The sequence below is a fragment of the Grampus griseus genome (genome assembly GCF_964374135.1).
Source record: "Grampus griseus genome assembly, chromosome: 11".
Taxonomy (NCBI): Eukaryota; Metazoa; Chordata; class Mammalia; order Artiodactyla; family Delphinidae; genus Grampus; species Grampus griseus.
In genome coordinates this window covers 34,535,529-34,551,801 of record NC_139005.1, presented here as the reverse complement: position 1 = coordinate 34,551,801, position 16,273 = coordinate 34,535,529, and the positions used below count along the sequence as shown (strand labels likewise).

The 16,273-nt window shown below is 34.4% G+C and overlaps 1 protein-coding gene across 7 annotated transcripts in view; it reads left to right on the top strand.

The window, feature by feature from the left end:
* The window catches only part of ADAMTS20 (ADAM metallopeptidase with thrombospondin type 1 motif 20), a 195,600-nt gene that overhangs the window by 110,462 nt on the left and 68,865 nt on the right, over positions 1 to 16,273 (top strand). For 6 of the 7 annotated variants that reach the window (XR_014297386.1, XM_082664945.1, XM_082664946.1 and 3 more), the window contains 10 exons: positions 2,124 to 2,250; positions 3,788 to 3,998; positions 4,134 to 4,298; positions 4,797 to 4,961; positions 5,942 to 6,061; positions 7,034 to 7,141; positions 8,189 to 8,353; positions 8,449 to 8,739; positions 9,577 to 9,738; positions 11,049 to 11,225. Coding sequence is in view for 6 of the 7 variants with exons in the window: in XM_082664945.1 (XP_082521071.1) it covers positions 2,124 to 2,250; positions 3,788 to 3,998; positions 4,134 to 4,298; positions 4,797 to 4,961; positions 5,942 to 6,061; positions 7,034 to 7,141; positions 8,189 to 8,353; positions 8,449 to 8,739; positions 9,577 to 9,738; positions 11,049 to 11,225 (1,691 nt within the window). In the remaining variant the exon portion in view is untranslated. Of the gene's footprint in view, positions 1 to 2,123; positions 2,251 to 3,787; positions 3,999 to 4,133; positions 4,299 to 4,796; positions 4,962 to 5,941; positions 6,062 to 7,033; positions 7,142 to 8,188; positions 8,354 to 8,448; positions 8,740 to 9,576; positions 9,739 to 11,048; positions 11,226 to 16,273 lie in introns of those variants that run through there. The other variant, XM_082664948.1, reaches the window with a different exon arrangement.

Below are 16,273 nucleotides of genomic sequence, written 5' to 3'. Positions count from 1 at the left end.
CTATTTTTAGTACAACTTCCCTTTTTAGTACAACTCCCTAACTTCCCTCAGCTGCTGTGTCTGTGTCCTCAAGTTCACCTTCTCTAGAGCTTTGCTGTCCAATATGGTAGCCACTAGCCACATGTGGCTAGCCCATTGAAATGTGGTGTAAGTGTGAAATGCACAATGAATTCTATAGACTTAGTATGAAAAAAGAATGTAAAATACATCATCAATAATGTTTACATTGCTATCAGGTGGAAATGATCCTATTTGGATATTATCTTGGATACTTCTACCTTTTTACTTCTTAATGTCACTACAAGACAATGTAAACTTACATGTGGTTCACGTCATGTTTTTATTGGGCAGTGCTGCTCTCGACGAGAAGGTAGGAGTCTGACCAATCTTCATAAATAGTGTTCAGTCACTTCTCCATTTTTTCAGGACTACCCCTCACACATTCACCTCTTTAGAGGAAACTGGTGTTTTTGACTCCTGGACTTTGCTTGGATTCTGTGGCATGAATGGTTTGTTTCTTACTTTCTTCCTCCACGACCTTAGATTTCAGCTTCCTTGGCTCTATTACAATAGTTATTTCCATCTTCTTTTCATATTCAGAATTTCCTTTTCTTGCCTACTGTGTTTCCTTCTTTATACTTTTTGCTTTTTGTTCCTTGAGGTTTTTGCCTTTTCAAAATTCTTTATAGTTACCTCAGATGGTATTTAGGAAGGAGCAGAGATAAACATGCATGTTCATGTTTAACTAACTGAAAGTATACAGTTGAACTTGGATAAAACAGAAATTTGATCATGGCACTGATGGCTTAAACTTATTCCTGTCTCCTCATTGCAGAAAGTGCAAAGTTCAGTCTACTCTGGCCCGTGTGGCTTCTCTTAGTTTGCTTTTGCTGTGGTTATGCCCCATACAAACAACCGCCAAATCTCAATGACTTAGAACAATAAAGGTTTATTTCTCGTTCATACTATGTGTTGGCTGCTAATTGGCTCTGACTCTTCTCCAGCTTGGTATCTGCATCCGTGTCATTTTTCAAAAAAAGTAATAGACTTTATTGTTTTAAAGAAGTTTTAGGTTTAGGGCTTCCCTGGTGGCGCAGTGGTTGAGAGTCTGCCTGCCGATGCAGGGGACACGGGTTCGTGCCCCGGTCCAGGAAGATCCCACATGCCGCGGAGCGGCTGGGCCCGTGAGCCATGGCCACTGAGCCTGCGCGTCCGGAGCCTGTGCTCCGCAACGGGAGAGGCCACAACAGTGAAGTGAGAGGCCCACGTACCGCAAAAAAAAAAAAAAAAAAAAAAAGAAGTTTTAGGTTTATAGAAAAGTTAACAGAAAATACAGAAAATTTGCATATTCCCCCTTCGTCCATACCCTCCCTCCCCAGTTCCCCTATTGTTATCATCTTGCGTTTGTGTTGCACGTTTATTACAATTGATCCATTATTATTAACTAAAGTCCGTCTGTGCTGCCTTTTTCATTCATGATTCCAGGCTGAAAGATCAGGCCCATTTGGGAAAGGCTGTTTTAGAGACGGAGGGAAAAGGGAAAGAGAGTTGGCAGAAGCATACCGTGGCTTTTGGAGCTTCTGCTTGGAACTGGAATAGGTCACATCCCCTTACAGGTGGTTGTCATAAGCCTGATGTCAATGGGCAGCGAAGTCTGCTCCTCCTATAGGAAGTTATAGTAACACTGTAGCAAGTGGAGACTGTAATTTTGTTACAGGGAAAAGGGAAGCAAATAATGGGGAACAGGGGTGTAGTGTATCATGTATTGTGTATCCTGTATCATGTATCGTCAGCACTGACCCTGGCCATTCAGTTCTCTATTAGCAACACTTCAATACAGCTATAATAAATTTCTTTCTACTCCACACCTGTCCCACCTTCCCTTATGTCTCTCTACTAAGCAAACTCCTCAGTGTTTCAGGATTCAGCTTGCTTGTTGCAGAAAGTCATTCCTGACTAGATCAATATGCTAGCCTATTTGTATGCTATGCTGGAATTTTTTTTTTTTTTTTTTTGCTTTCTTAGCTTAATCCTTCAGGCTATTAGCAGAAGTAAATGATTATGCAACATCTCCTTATGTGAATTTTCCTTTAATTTTAAATTTTCATTTGGCTTTGGCCAAGGTCTTCATAGAAGAAAAATTATCTGTGTACGTAAGAGTGATCATATGGTAGTGTCTGATCAAAGATGTGACCACTTACCACTTCCATTGTTGGTGACTGAAAGGTGCAATACAGACTGTGAACTAAGGTAAGTAAAAGAGAAATAATGTATAATGTAACCAGGTTAAAATCAGTAAGTGAGGTAAGATGTAAACATCTAGTGTAGTGCCTCTCACAGGGTGGACATGTAATTAATGTCTATCCTTTGCCCCTTCGGTTAAAAAACTTTAGACTCACTAACTTATTGTGAAACTCGGCAGCTGGTTTGAGTTTTTTATTCATAGTATTTGCTGAATTCCAGTATAGAGGCCTCAATATTTTGTGTAAGAAATCGAATCAAATTTGTCTGTAAAATAAATACAGGAAAACTCTAATCTGAAAACCTATGGTTTAAAGATCTGAAACAATACATTTTGTAGCACTATCCTATAATTCTCATTGAACTCATGAATGAATAAACTTTTAAAGTTTGAGGATTAATCAATAAATTGATTTCTATATCTTATCAGTATTTTGTCCGTTAAACATTAGGAACATGATCCTAGATCATGGCAGAAAGTTTGTTTTTCTAAAATTTTTGTTATTTGATTATCTGTGATGGGTCTTAGAGTGAAGCTAAGAGCAATAACCCCCATGTAGCAGGTGACAGTCAACTTTCAGGGATGGCCAGAACCTCTTTGACTCAGCAAGGATGAGAATTTTTATATATTTATAGTGGTATTTGAAGGCCTATAGTGAAAGGCTAATGACAGAACAGCCTGTACAAGGCGCATCCTCTACATTGCAGTAGAGTGAAGCACAGTGAAACCCTTGAGGTGCAGGTGGGATGGAAAGGAACTCCATGAATTCTCCTATCTGCTGTACTAGTGCACTCATATTGTCTGAGAGATTGCTAGACTGTAATTGAGATAATGTGGCTCAAACTGGCAGACTTTAATTGTGGAAAAAAGTGTTTTCCCTGGAAACATGTCTAAAAATAGATTACTTGAGTTAATGAGAAAATGTGATATGCCTTACAAAAACCAAGTTTACCAACTTGTAAAGGCTTTATCTTTATTGATGTAGTCATATTCCCAGATATTCCCTGATCCTCCGTCAAATAAAGGTTGCATAGGGAGGCACTCCCTGATGATGAGTCAAATATATTCAGTTCTAGTCTTAAATCTTCTACTACGTAACTGAGCAATCTTGATCTCAACTAGTTGTTTTCAAAGGTCTAGCGGGAGGCATGGGGTTCCTAGGACCTCCAAAGCTGCCTCCAAGTGCCTGTATAGCTGGTTCCCTACCTCCGTCTTTAACCAGACACTCCATGTTTATGTATTTGGAGTGCAAGTTAGATTTTATTTGGAAAAAAGTAAGATTTCTGACAAGTCAGGTGTTCATACCATTTGAATGTACAGCACCTCTGGTCTTCATTTTCTCATCTATAGAATGAAAGTTTGGGCTCTGATGTCTAAGAAGTTTTCATCCCTAAATCAACGATACATCAGATATTTTTAGGTAGCTTGTCCATTAATTGCAACAAAATTTTAAAGATGAGTGATATGCATGAGTTTCTCTGAATCCTTTTTTTAAATTGTGTTCGTTGGCACACCTCCTAAGTGTAATAGCATCATTTTTTGAAGGTGGTACATCATTGGCAAAAGTGAATGTTCATCCCTTTGTGGTCAAGGATATAAGTCATTGGACGTCCACTGTATGAAGTATTCCATTCATAAAGGACATACTGTTCCAGTAGATGACCACTACTGTGGTGACCAGCTTAAACCTCCGACCCGAGAACCCTGCCATGGTGACTGTGTCTTAACAAGGTGGCATTATTCAGAATGGTCCCAGGTACAAAGAAAAAGATTGCTTAAGAAAAGTTGCTCCTTTTTTTTTTTTACCTCTAATTAAATATTTGTCACTCTAGAATTTTGTTAAAATTTTAATTTTGTGTCCATTTGTCACCACTTTTCTTTTTTTAATCAGTGTTCCAGGAGTTGTGGAGGAGGGGAGAGGTCTCGAGAATCTTACTGTATAAATAACTTTGGCCACCGTCTTGCTGACAGAGAATGCCAGGAACTTCCCCGAGTGACAACTGAGAATTGCAATGAATTTTCCTGTCCCAGTTGGGCCACTAGTGAGTGGAGTGAGGTAACATTAAACCCATGAGGCTTAGAACTGTTATAACATTGTATAGGAGAGCTTTACAATCGAAGGCTATATAATTCAAAAAAATTTTCAATTTATTTTATTATGTGGTAAATAACTTTATCAAGGTAGTAAAACATTTAAAAATGGTTCATTCTTTAAGTGTTTACAATATCTGGCCAACAATGACATACTGATGTTTAATCTATAACCACTTTCATAGTGTCCACAGTAGGCTGAGATATACACTTGTTCTAAGGTTAGTTTTGTACCTTTGTTTCTGGAACAAATGGATGTTGCACTGGGATTTGGGCAGCAGAAATTTGGGATGGCTGATTTTACCCCGTGTATATCTCTGATTTTTCTGAGGAGTGAAGGGAAAATGTCCTTAGGAATGGTCTTTCAGCTGTATTTGAATATGCAAATTGATCATTCATTATATATTTTGTAGGTATATGTGCTGACTAATACTGAAAATAATGGTCAGTTGTATTCTTACAGTGTCTTGTTACATGTGGAAAAGGAACAAGGCAGCGGCAGGTGTGGTGTCAACTGAATGAAGATCACTTGAGTGATGGCTTCTGTGATCCAAGCACCAAACCTGAGTCTCTGAGACCATGTGAGCTTCATGCATGTGCTTCCTGGCAAATAGGACCATGGGGTTCTGTGAGTATATGATAAGGGTTTTCTACTCTAATCCATCATTACAGAATAACACAGAAGTTGTGGTGTATTCACTCTTTAGTGGCTGCATCTAAATTTGGGTGTTTTTTTGGAAAAAGATTCCTGAAATGTAAATCCCTACCTGCACAATTTTGTCAGTACTGCTAATGTTGCTGTGGTAAATATTCTAGCTTTGCTTTTTAATTCAGTTTTGTTAAGCAAAATGCTACAAATTTTATGTTTTCACGAGGAACCATATTCAGTATCCTGTAATAAACCATAATGGAAAATAATATGAAAAAGAATATATATATAAATAACTGAATCACTTTGCTATACACCAGAAACTAAAATAATGTTGTAAATCAACTATACTTCAATAAAAATTTTTTTATGCTTTCATCAGCTTTATTTAAACTATAGACATTTTCATGTTCGGTGTCTAAATTATTATCTTTACTGTATTTAGAGTAGGCATTGTTGGGAAGTTTTGCCAAACAGGCGGCTAGGAATCTGCTGGATGAGGGTGGGCAGCTTATTAGCCTACACAGGTTGCCACAGTTGCTGGGAAACCTTCTCTCATCTGCCCTTTAACTCTGTCCTATGCTCTTCCTTTATCTCTTTGAAATTTACTTAGCGTATTGAATGACATGCATGCACCAGGTCGATTTTGAAAAGTATTTAGTTTCTCTAAACTGTATTGACTCTGCCTCCAAAATATCAGGCTTCTATTGATATTTTTACATGATAACTTTAAAGATATAATAATTGTCCATTTTAACTTCACTATTTTATTAGTATCTCCATAAATTTGAATAAAGGTGTGTGTTGATTCAATTTGCTCATTTTAAGTCTAGAATCTGGTATAAAAGACTAATAAAAATATCTACTGAAAGTATATTCTTAACTGTCTATTTACAAAGAAAATTAAGTTTGTGTAATTTTTGAACAATGGTGTTTGGTATCTGCTTATATTCTTTCAGTGCACAGCCACCTGTGGACAAGGGTACCAGATGCGTGCTGTGAAATGTGTCGATGAGCTACTTAGTGCAGTGCTAGATGATAGAGTGTGCCATGGAGCTAGTCGCCCAAGTGACAGGCAGGTAAAGGACACCTCTTCGTGGATTATAAACAAAAATGTTTGATACAGGAGGATTATTGATATGTTAAAACTATTTCCATACGTATTTTTTCCACTTAAACTTCTATGCCTTAAAAATGTATGTGGGTGACTTCCCTGGTGGTCCAGTGGCAAAGGCTCCGTGCTCCCAATGCAGGGGGCCTGGGTTCGATCCCTGGTTAGGGAAGTAGATCCCGCATGCTGCAACTAAGACCTGGCGCAGCCAAATAAATAAATAAATAAGTATATTTTACAAAAGTATGTGGGCATCAGAAAGTACATTGTTCTTGGTTTTGCCAGCTTTATTGATGCATTTTTTTTACTCTTTATCTGCCATTGGATCACTCATTTAACTTATATTTCCATCCTTTGAACTGCAGAAGGCTGAACCTCTAAAGCGTGTCGTACTGCCTAAGGGAGCATCCTGTGTTCATTCAGGAGGTTTCAGCTTAGTGGTAATTTTGAAGGACTATTACTCTTTTCTTTTCAACCATCAGGCAGAATGATCCAAACTTTAGCCTTCAGAGTCATACTATCCACTTCTAGCCCTTGATAGTATTTTGTACTTTTTTTTTTTTTTTGCGGTACGCGGGCCTCTCACTGCTGTGGCTTTTCCTGTTGCGGAGCACAGGCTCCGGATGCGCAGGCTCAGCGGCCATGGCTCACGGGCCCAGCCGCTCCGCGGCATGTGAGATCTTCCCGGAGCGGGGCGACCGGGGCACGAACCCGCATCCCCTGCATCGGCTTGTGGACTCTCAACCACTGCGCCACCAGGGAAGCCCCATATTTTGTACTTTTGAAAAATATAAACCTTTACATCGCTTCTTTGTAGTTTAGAGTGCAAATGTCCTTTACTTATATATGTGGAGGATGAAATGAAGTATAGGATTTAGTATAAAGCAGAATGTTAATTAATTCATTGATGTTTTGTGAGACCCATTTTTCTTTTGAACAGGACTGTATTGTTACACCTTGCCCAGTTATCCCTAAAATTGGGGCCACTTCATTACCAGCCCTCCCCATGGGGAAGATAGCACAATGGCGATATGGTTCTTGGACCCCAGTAAGTGAATTCCTTTCAGAGGTACAGTGTTTCTACTATGAGCCTTTCAGACATCCACAAAACAGTTGCTACAGATTTGCCAAATTAATGTATGCATTCATTCTCAGGTATTTTGATGAATATAAGGTTTAGAATTAGATAATTTAATGACTAAATCCTGTCCTGCCTTTCAAGAGCTCTGTGTCTCTGGCAAGAAATTTAAGTTTTCTAGCTCTATTTTCTGATCTACCAAATGGGGATGATAATATTTATTGATTATTTTTTTAACTTTTATTTTATTTTTTTTTTTACAACAGGTTCTTATTAGTTATCTATTTTATACATATTAGCATATACATTTCAATCCCAATCTCCCAATTCATCCCACCACCACCACCCCACTTTACCTCCTTGGTGTCCATACGTTTGTTCTCTACATCTGTGTCTCTATTTCTGCCTTGCAAACCAGTTCAGGGGATGATAATATTTATGTCCCAGGTTGTTATGAGAAGCAGATGTGATGCTTTTTATCAGCCTTTATTTAAACTACCACATATTCATGTTGTTTTTCTAAACTGAAGGCTTTAATCTATTCGGAGTATATACTCGCTTTAGTATATATGAAAATATATACTAAATATATGAAAGATATATGAAAATATATGAAAGATATATTTTTAAGTTTCACATATTCTCTGAATATTTTAATTATGAGAGCCTATCTACTCTATTACCTAGGTCTTCAAAAGTTATCTTAAATGATATCTTAAGATTCTCTTACATAAAATATTTTCTGTTCTTTTTTAAATTTTGGCCATCAACTAATCAATATTCCTAGAAGCTGAGTATTTTATTTCATTACCACAAATATCTGATTTGTGAAATTTATTTTCTAAACTCATTGGGATATTCACTGCCCTGTCTTTGACTCAGAAAGGATGCCAGGTGATAGTATTTATAATTTAACTTTTTTCAATAAACTTGAGGTTTAGAAATTTGAACAACAGCCAAGTGTAAGGGATGTGGAAATGTCCTGTATAACTCCTTGGTATTATTCAATTTTTTTAGTGCTCTGTGTCTTGTGGAAGAGGGAATCAAGCCCGCTATGTAAGCTGTCGTGATGCTCACGATGGAATAGCGGATGAATCATATTGTGCCCACTTACCCCGACCAGCTGAAATAGCTGTCTGTTTTAGCCCTTGTGGAGAGTGGCAAACAGGGAATTGGTCACCTGTAAGTATTTTTGTGTGAGAAAAATGAAATGAAAAATTTAAATATAATACTTGCTATTTAAGATAATGTAGTTTATTGGCTGAATTTGTGATCAGTGTTCAGCTTCCTGTGGCCATGGAAAAACAACTCGACAAGCTTTATGCATCAACTATCATCAGCCAATTAATGAGAATTACTGTGACCCTGAAGTCCGCCCTGTGATAGAACAAGAATGTAACCTGGCAGCCTGCCCTCCCACATACAGCCACTTTCCGAGTTCCTCTGAGCAGCCAAGCCATTTACCAGGCAGGAATTTTCCATTAACTCACAAACCAGAAGATAATCAAAATCAGGGGGTCCATCCATCAATCAGAGGAAACCAGTGGAGAACAGGACCATGGGGATCAGTAAGCCCTCTTTATTGAGTTATACTAATTCTGTAATTTTGTTATGTTATATGGCCTTTTAACAGATATGTGTGTAATGACATCGAATGCTTTTAATGCTAAATTTTTCTGAAGATCAGTAGTTTAAATCTTAAAAGGATTAAGCAATTTTTGATGCAGATTACAATTCCCCAGAGTTCTTCTTGAATTATACAGTAATGTGATATTATGATTACAGAGGAATGCACTTGAAAACAATCTCAGAGTTTATTATAGTAAAAATAAAAGAAAATCTTTTAAGTGTTAAGACTACCAGTGTTTATGAAGAAAAAAGCCCCCAAAACCCAGAAATTACTCTGATAGCAGTGCAGTAAGCTGGAATAAAATCATGATTACTAGAAAAGGTACAACTGTGGTTCATATTTTATATGAGAGTAAAGATACCAAATAAAGAAAAACAATGTGAAAGTTTAGTAACTTAACATTATCTTTTGGTATTTTTCCTTCCTAGTGAGACCTGAAAACTTTAATTCCTTTTTACTTAACACTTAGGACAAGGGTGAATTTCCTTTTGCAAGCTTTAAAACTTCACCTTTCCATCAACAAATTCTAATGAAACCCCTAGTTAAAACCCAAGTGTTGGTTATGTTGGGTTAAATAAAACACATTATGTATTAAAAAAAAAAAACCCAAGTGTTTTTTGACAGATATTCTTGATTCAAATATTCCAATGAGGGGGGTTTTAACGTGGAAAGCTTGAATTTGAGTCAAAGTACTGATTTTTTGTGGGGTTTTTTGGATGTAATTTTGTGCCATGGAATCTGCAGTTTGTGTGTTCCTGTGTTCCATCCTTTTCAGTGCTCTAGCAGTTGTGCTGGAGGTATTCAGCGTAGAGCTGTGGTTTGCCAGGATGAAAATGGACAAAGTGCCAGTTACTGCAATGCAGCCTCCAAACCCCCAGAATCAAAGCACTGTGATTCGGGGCCTTGTCCACGGTGGAGCTACGGAAGCTGGGGAGAAGTAAGTCATACTATCTCCTAAACTTGTGGAGATTATGACATCTCCCAAGACTGAAAGTTAAGCACTTCATATTGTTACTGTTGGATAATCTTACTTCACTGTCCTACAGAGAAAAGATTTTTCTTTTTAATTGAGTCAGTAAAAATATGTTCTTTTAATAGACATTGTGTCATGGTATAAATCACTCATTCATGATAGGAAATATATACTCCAGATTTTTAACAGAATCCTTTGTGCTAGCCAATAGGTCTGTGACCTACTAAAACCTCTCTAAAAGTAGTATATTATTGTTTTAATTTCTTAGAAAATTAGACGGATATAAACAATTAGAGTGATATATAGGCATGTTTATATCCTTCTATCCATATCAAATGAAGGCTGAACCATTCATTTGGTGAATCTTTTAAATGGAGAGCTGTCAGTTATTGAGTGCTTTCTTCATGTCCTGGCATTCTTTTAGGCACTGGGATTATGAAGATAGTTTTAAAAATGGTTATAATGAATACTAATTCCACCGATATTATGCATGAGAAAGAAGAAAGACTTACATTGGCTTTGGATGAATAAAACAAACTGCCTAATTTAATTAGTCAGATATTTTTGCTGAATGATTTTAGTACATATTTTCTCTCCATAAGGAGTTTGGAAATCATTGTTTAAAGATACACTCTGACCAGGTGCTAATAAATAGCAAGTACCTCTTTAAAATGTACTTTTACTATTTTCCAAAATGAAAGTAACTTTTTAATTTCTGAGTTAAATCTCATAGTGAAAATTCAAATAAAAAATGAAAAATTGTGAAAAGATAAGAACTTTTAACATTTGATACATTTCCTGCCAGACTTTTGTTCTGTGTGGGTTCCAGAAATAGGTTCATACTATACATGCCACTTTGCCATCTGCTGTTTTCATGTAATATATATATACTGAACATCTTTCTATGTTTATAAATTTTGATCTCCCTTATTAGCTTTCATGGCTACACAGTCATCTTTTGATAGGATACCATACATTATGTAGTTAATACCTATTACAGTACCAATTCTCAAAATTTTGTCTTTTTTAAAAAAATTATAGAACTAAAACTTTGATTTATTTTTTACCTAGGAAGAAATGTTGAGAATTGTAAGGATTCTTATATTTCTTATATAAGAATATAAATATATTCTTATATATTTCTTATAATTATAAGATTATAAGAAAGGATAACTTTAAATTCTAGCAATACTGATTATGTACTCAACATTGAATAAAGCAGTATAATATTCTTTTTGAAGCCACATAGTTTTGATTTTTCTTCTTATTTTTAGTGTACACAAACATGTGGAGGAGGAATAAAATCACGATTCGTAATATGTCTATTTCCCAATGGCCAAATGTCACGAGAGCAAAACTGTGAAATCTTAAACAAGCCACCTAGTGTGGTACAATGTCATGTGCATGCTTGCCCTGATGATGTATCATGGCATCGGGGACCATGGAAATCGGTACGATAGTATTCTTATTTTTATCCTTCTGTTTTGTTTTGTTTTTCTATGTTCCTTTTACTTTAATTTCCTCTCTTCATAAATTGTGATGCACACATTTTATCTTCTGATTTTTTTTTAAAGTAGACCATTGGCCCTCTTGGCTTGATAGTTTGAAAGAAGAATCATTCAATTTCAAGTACTGTAATATATACATATATATATAATAGTTTTATATGTATTTATTTTTTTATAAGTGAATTTTGAACCGTAGCACTATTCTAATGGCAGTATCTTTCTCCAGTACACCTTTGGCTTGCCCACAAATTAATTAGAAATATTTTACTATTTACATTTGTACATAATGTTAACATTGTGCTTATAACAATGGCGAGTTAAGGCTGTGTCTTGTTTGAGTATATAACTGTTTGTGGCTTTTGTCTGTCAATGTCCAATAACTGATCTAAAAGCAAGTAACATTCTTGTTTTTATCATTGTTAAACTTAGTATTTTGTTTGGAAATGTGAAAATTATTGTATCAAAAAATATAGAGAAATTTACTTACACAAAGTAAATTAATTGTTTACAGTTTGTCACATACATCATGGAAAAGTATGATTTATATAGTAGTTTATAAGAATATTCATTTCTTCCACTGTGTGGAGTTACTATGTTTTGAACTGTTTTAATTTTTTATTTTTTTTGGAGCCATAGACAAAATTCATAAATATTTATGAATGATTAATTTCCTCTAGTATTTTTCAAATACCAGGCTTTGAAGAATAATTAATATATAAATATATTGAAATTAGCATTTTGGTCACTTTTGATATTTTAAATCATGAACAACTAAGTATACTTCTCTCAGGTGAAAAACTGATTGGAGTCTATAATCTATTTATAATTAAATTTATAAAGTTAAACAGTTCTTTATTTGGAAAATAATTATAACTCTGGTTTTATATCCAACCCTGATGTGTACACTTGTTTTACTTCACCCAAGTCAAAGCTTTATGATGAAATGTAAACCTGTTTCAATTCATGCTATTTGAAGAACAGGTCAAGTTCCAGTTCAGGCTGAAATTCATCTTTAGAGTCAGTGTGACTGATACAAAACAACAGAACATTTTAACTTTATAGGAGGATCTTAAAGTTAAATGGCTGCATTAGAAGTAGAGAGCCATTACTTTTCAGGAACTAACAAAAAACATATTTTGCTATGGAAAGCATTCACATATTTACTTAATAATATGTTCACTGACCATCTGCTATATCCTAGGTACTGTGCTACAGGAATAATAAAGACATATTTCTTACCCCTATGGAGTTTACAGTTTAGTTGGAGAGATGTGAAGTACTGTAGGAACTCACTATAAAGATATTTTTTGTTAGTCATTTTAGATTGGAAATTCACTTTCTCCTTACTATATCTGTTACATTTTCTTTCATTTTATTGGTTTAATTTGCAAGCCTAGTTCTTAATAAGACTTAATCCATAGATTGCCTTCTTGGAATTTTGCCTCAATTAGGAAAGCAGACACGAAGGTTTTATTTTCCCCACTCGTTCATGAATTCATTAATTCACGAAGCATTAGACATTTACTTATGTCTCCTGCTTTGTGCTAGATATTGAAGTTCCTAAAATTAAGTGCTTTTGAATCAGATTTTCTATTTCAGGGGTCAGCAAACTATGAAATCTGACCCATTGCCTATTTTTGTAAATAAGTTTTATTGGAACACAGTCATGCACAACTTTTTATGTATTATCTATGGCTGCTTTTGCACTACAAAGCAGAGTTCATTAGTTGCAATAGAGACTGGCCCTCAAAGCCTGAAATATTTACTGTTTGGTCCTTTCTAGGGAAAGCTTGTTGACTCCTGTTCTATTTAATAACATTATAAAACTTTTTAAATTTAATGTAAAATGTACTTAAAGTTATAGCATATTACAATTACAAATATTCATTTGGGGTCAGATGTTTCTGATCCTTTAACATTTTAAAATACCTTAATGTTTATCAATCTTCTCTACATATTCACTGTAATATTCACATAATTTTTCCCCAGCTTTATTGAGATATATATGGTCTTATTGTATAAGTTTAAGGTGTACAACATCACACAATGTTTCTTGTATTGGAATAATATCTAATACTACATTCCAATATATTTGTGTCATGTTATTTTTTTGTATGTAAATGATGTCATAAGTGAAAAACCTGAATGTTCATTAAAGACCCTGTGTAGAGGTAACTTTTTTCAACCTCACAAAAAACAAATGACCAAGAAAACAATAACCACAAATTAAAAAATAGTAGGACAAAAATATAAAAGTCTTCAATTATTTAATACATGTCTGTTCCACAAAGGAGTTCATTGACTAATTCAGTCTTTGCACTAGGAAAGAACTATAATTTTTTTGATAAATTGAGGATAAAAATTTAAAAATCACAGTAGATGTATATATCAGAATTTTTATAAACTTTATTTATTAACTTTTTATAGGTATAAAGTAAATATATATCATTAGAGTACCTGGATTTCTTATTATATGAAGAATTTTATTCCTTAAATTAGCCTTTTATATTAAAAGGGTTTAAGTGATCTGAAGTTTTGTTGTTAAAACCAGATATAACCCTTTACCTCTTTCAGTGTTGTTGCATATTAGCCAAATTTCAGAATACCTCTAATTAACATATCAGGTTGATATTCTTTCATGTACAACTTTAATTTCAGATCCTATTTACTAGGTTAGAAAATTAAGAAATGTATGTATATATATACATGTGTGTGTGTGTATATATATATATACACATATATGAGTGACATGAAATCTTAAACACTTTTCATTTTAAAGCAAAATTAAAATACCAAGTGCTAAATCATTAAAATGTAACTAGGAAAAAAGTTGCAAATATACATTTAAATTTTCTCCATGTTGGAAACCTTGTGTTGTAATAATTTATAAGCATGATTAAAGAAAGGAATAAATAAATCTTAACATATGTCTGTTAATTTAATGACTGCATTTTTGTGATTAGTCAATGTGAAATGATTGTATTTTAACCCTTGCTTATTAATGATGTGTTGTGGCTTTGTGCTTTGCATAATTCACATGTATGTTATATTTTTATTCCTTGGATCAATACCTAAAATGTTTTAAGTCACTGAACAGATCCTGTATTATAATGAATGCCTCTTTTCTTTTGATGTATTTTTCTTAAATAACAAATTGTTAATTTTTCTTATTAAACATTTAATTGTTGAATAGTATACGTTTTCATAATTTTACTGAGTATATGTATAAGCTACTGCTATTTTTCAGATAATCCTATTAGAAACTAACATTGGTATTTAAAAATAAGATTTATTGTTGGCTATCAATTTTTAAATACTAGAAATTTTAATATTCTTTTCATATGTTATAAATAATGAATAAAAATTTGTGATGTAAGCAAATTCATTTAGTAAGTTAACAATAGATGTGCTCTTGCCCAGGGTAGTCTTTAAAAGATGAGTAAAAGTTTTATTTTTCCTTTATATTGTAAGGGACACTACATGTAACATAAACTTCTACAAATGCTCTTTAAAGAAATTTATATTAACTTATCTTTATTTCCCCCTAAACCTCATTTAAGTGACTTATTTTCCTAGAATATTCCTACATAAAATGAATATTTTTTTATTCCCTACATAAAATGAATTCATGTTGGGTAAGAAAATGATGTGTATTCTATTGTGTTCTGGGGTTAATAATGATCACACAGAGGTAAAGAGAGTATTTTTCCCATTCAAGATTGTTTTTTCCTCTAAAAATGAGAAAATTATTTTTTAAAAAAGGAAAGCTTGATACTTGAACCCTCTTGATGCTAGTCCTTTTCCCCAAGTGTCTCTTTTTAAAATAATACCCTCCTGTAGCATTGTGTTAAAATATATATATATATATGTGTATATATATATATAGAGAGAGAGAGCACTAAATTTCTAATATGATACAACAGAATGTGACAAATAGAGGCGCTTTCAGAAATGAGCATGGAGTAGCCATACACACCTAGTAAATCTGCAGTTTGTCAATTTAACAGTTTTGTGTAACAAAAGAGCACTGAGGGACTGAGCAGAGGGGTCAGGCAGCCTCTTAAACTGTAGCTCCCACTCAAGGTGGAATGTACTCGGGAAGGAACTTGTTACTGGCTCCACTGCTCCTAAGACCAGAATCAGCCAGGGGAACAAGGTAATGTGTGGGGAAATGGTTTCAAGAAACTGTCCATTCTTTGTAAAGTGGAGTGTTCAGTAAAACAATTTATAGTAATCAGTTATTTTCGCAAATTTGGAAAAGACACACGCAAGTATAGCAACAGACTGGAAATCTATTTTATTTCCAATTTATCATAGAAATCTGTTGAAATAATGTTTCCATTTATTATATTGCCATATCATTCTACGGTACATTCGTCAACTCTCCCCCAAATTATGAGCATCCCCTACGTGTTCGGCATTGTGTCAGTCACTAGACGTAAATCAGGCACAATCCCTGTGTACAAGGAGTTTGCAGTTTAGTGGTGAAGGTACCAGATAAACAGATGATTAGAAGCAGAATGGGATTCCTATCTTATTTCAGTAACAACTTTGTGATTTATAATATTAAAGACTCATAATATCGGGGGCTCAATAGATTATAATTATCCAAGAATTGGTAATAAGAATTGTATTTGAAAGCATAGTAATTATTCCAGTAGATCCTTCTAGAAAGCCTTAACTAGCAGGAGGTATTCCATTATAACCTGGCTAGAGATGAGTGGCGTCCAAGTCTCTGTGCTAGAAGAATAGGTTAGTTTTTGCCTAATCGCAGCATCTTTTTCTTTTGTCTGTGTGTGTGCATAAATTTCATGAATCACCGAAAGGGAGAATGTAGACTGATTTATAGTTTGCCCTAGATATGATGCTTTGAAAATAATTTTGAAGATACAAATGGACCTTGCAGGTTTGAAATGTATGACTTAGGAAAAATTTAAGGAGATAATCTAACGATGAGAATGTAAAAAAAGATACTTGTAAGTGTGTTTGGT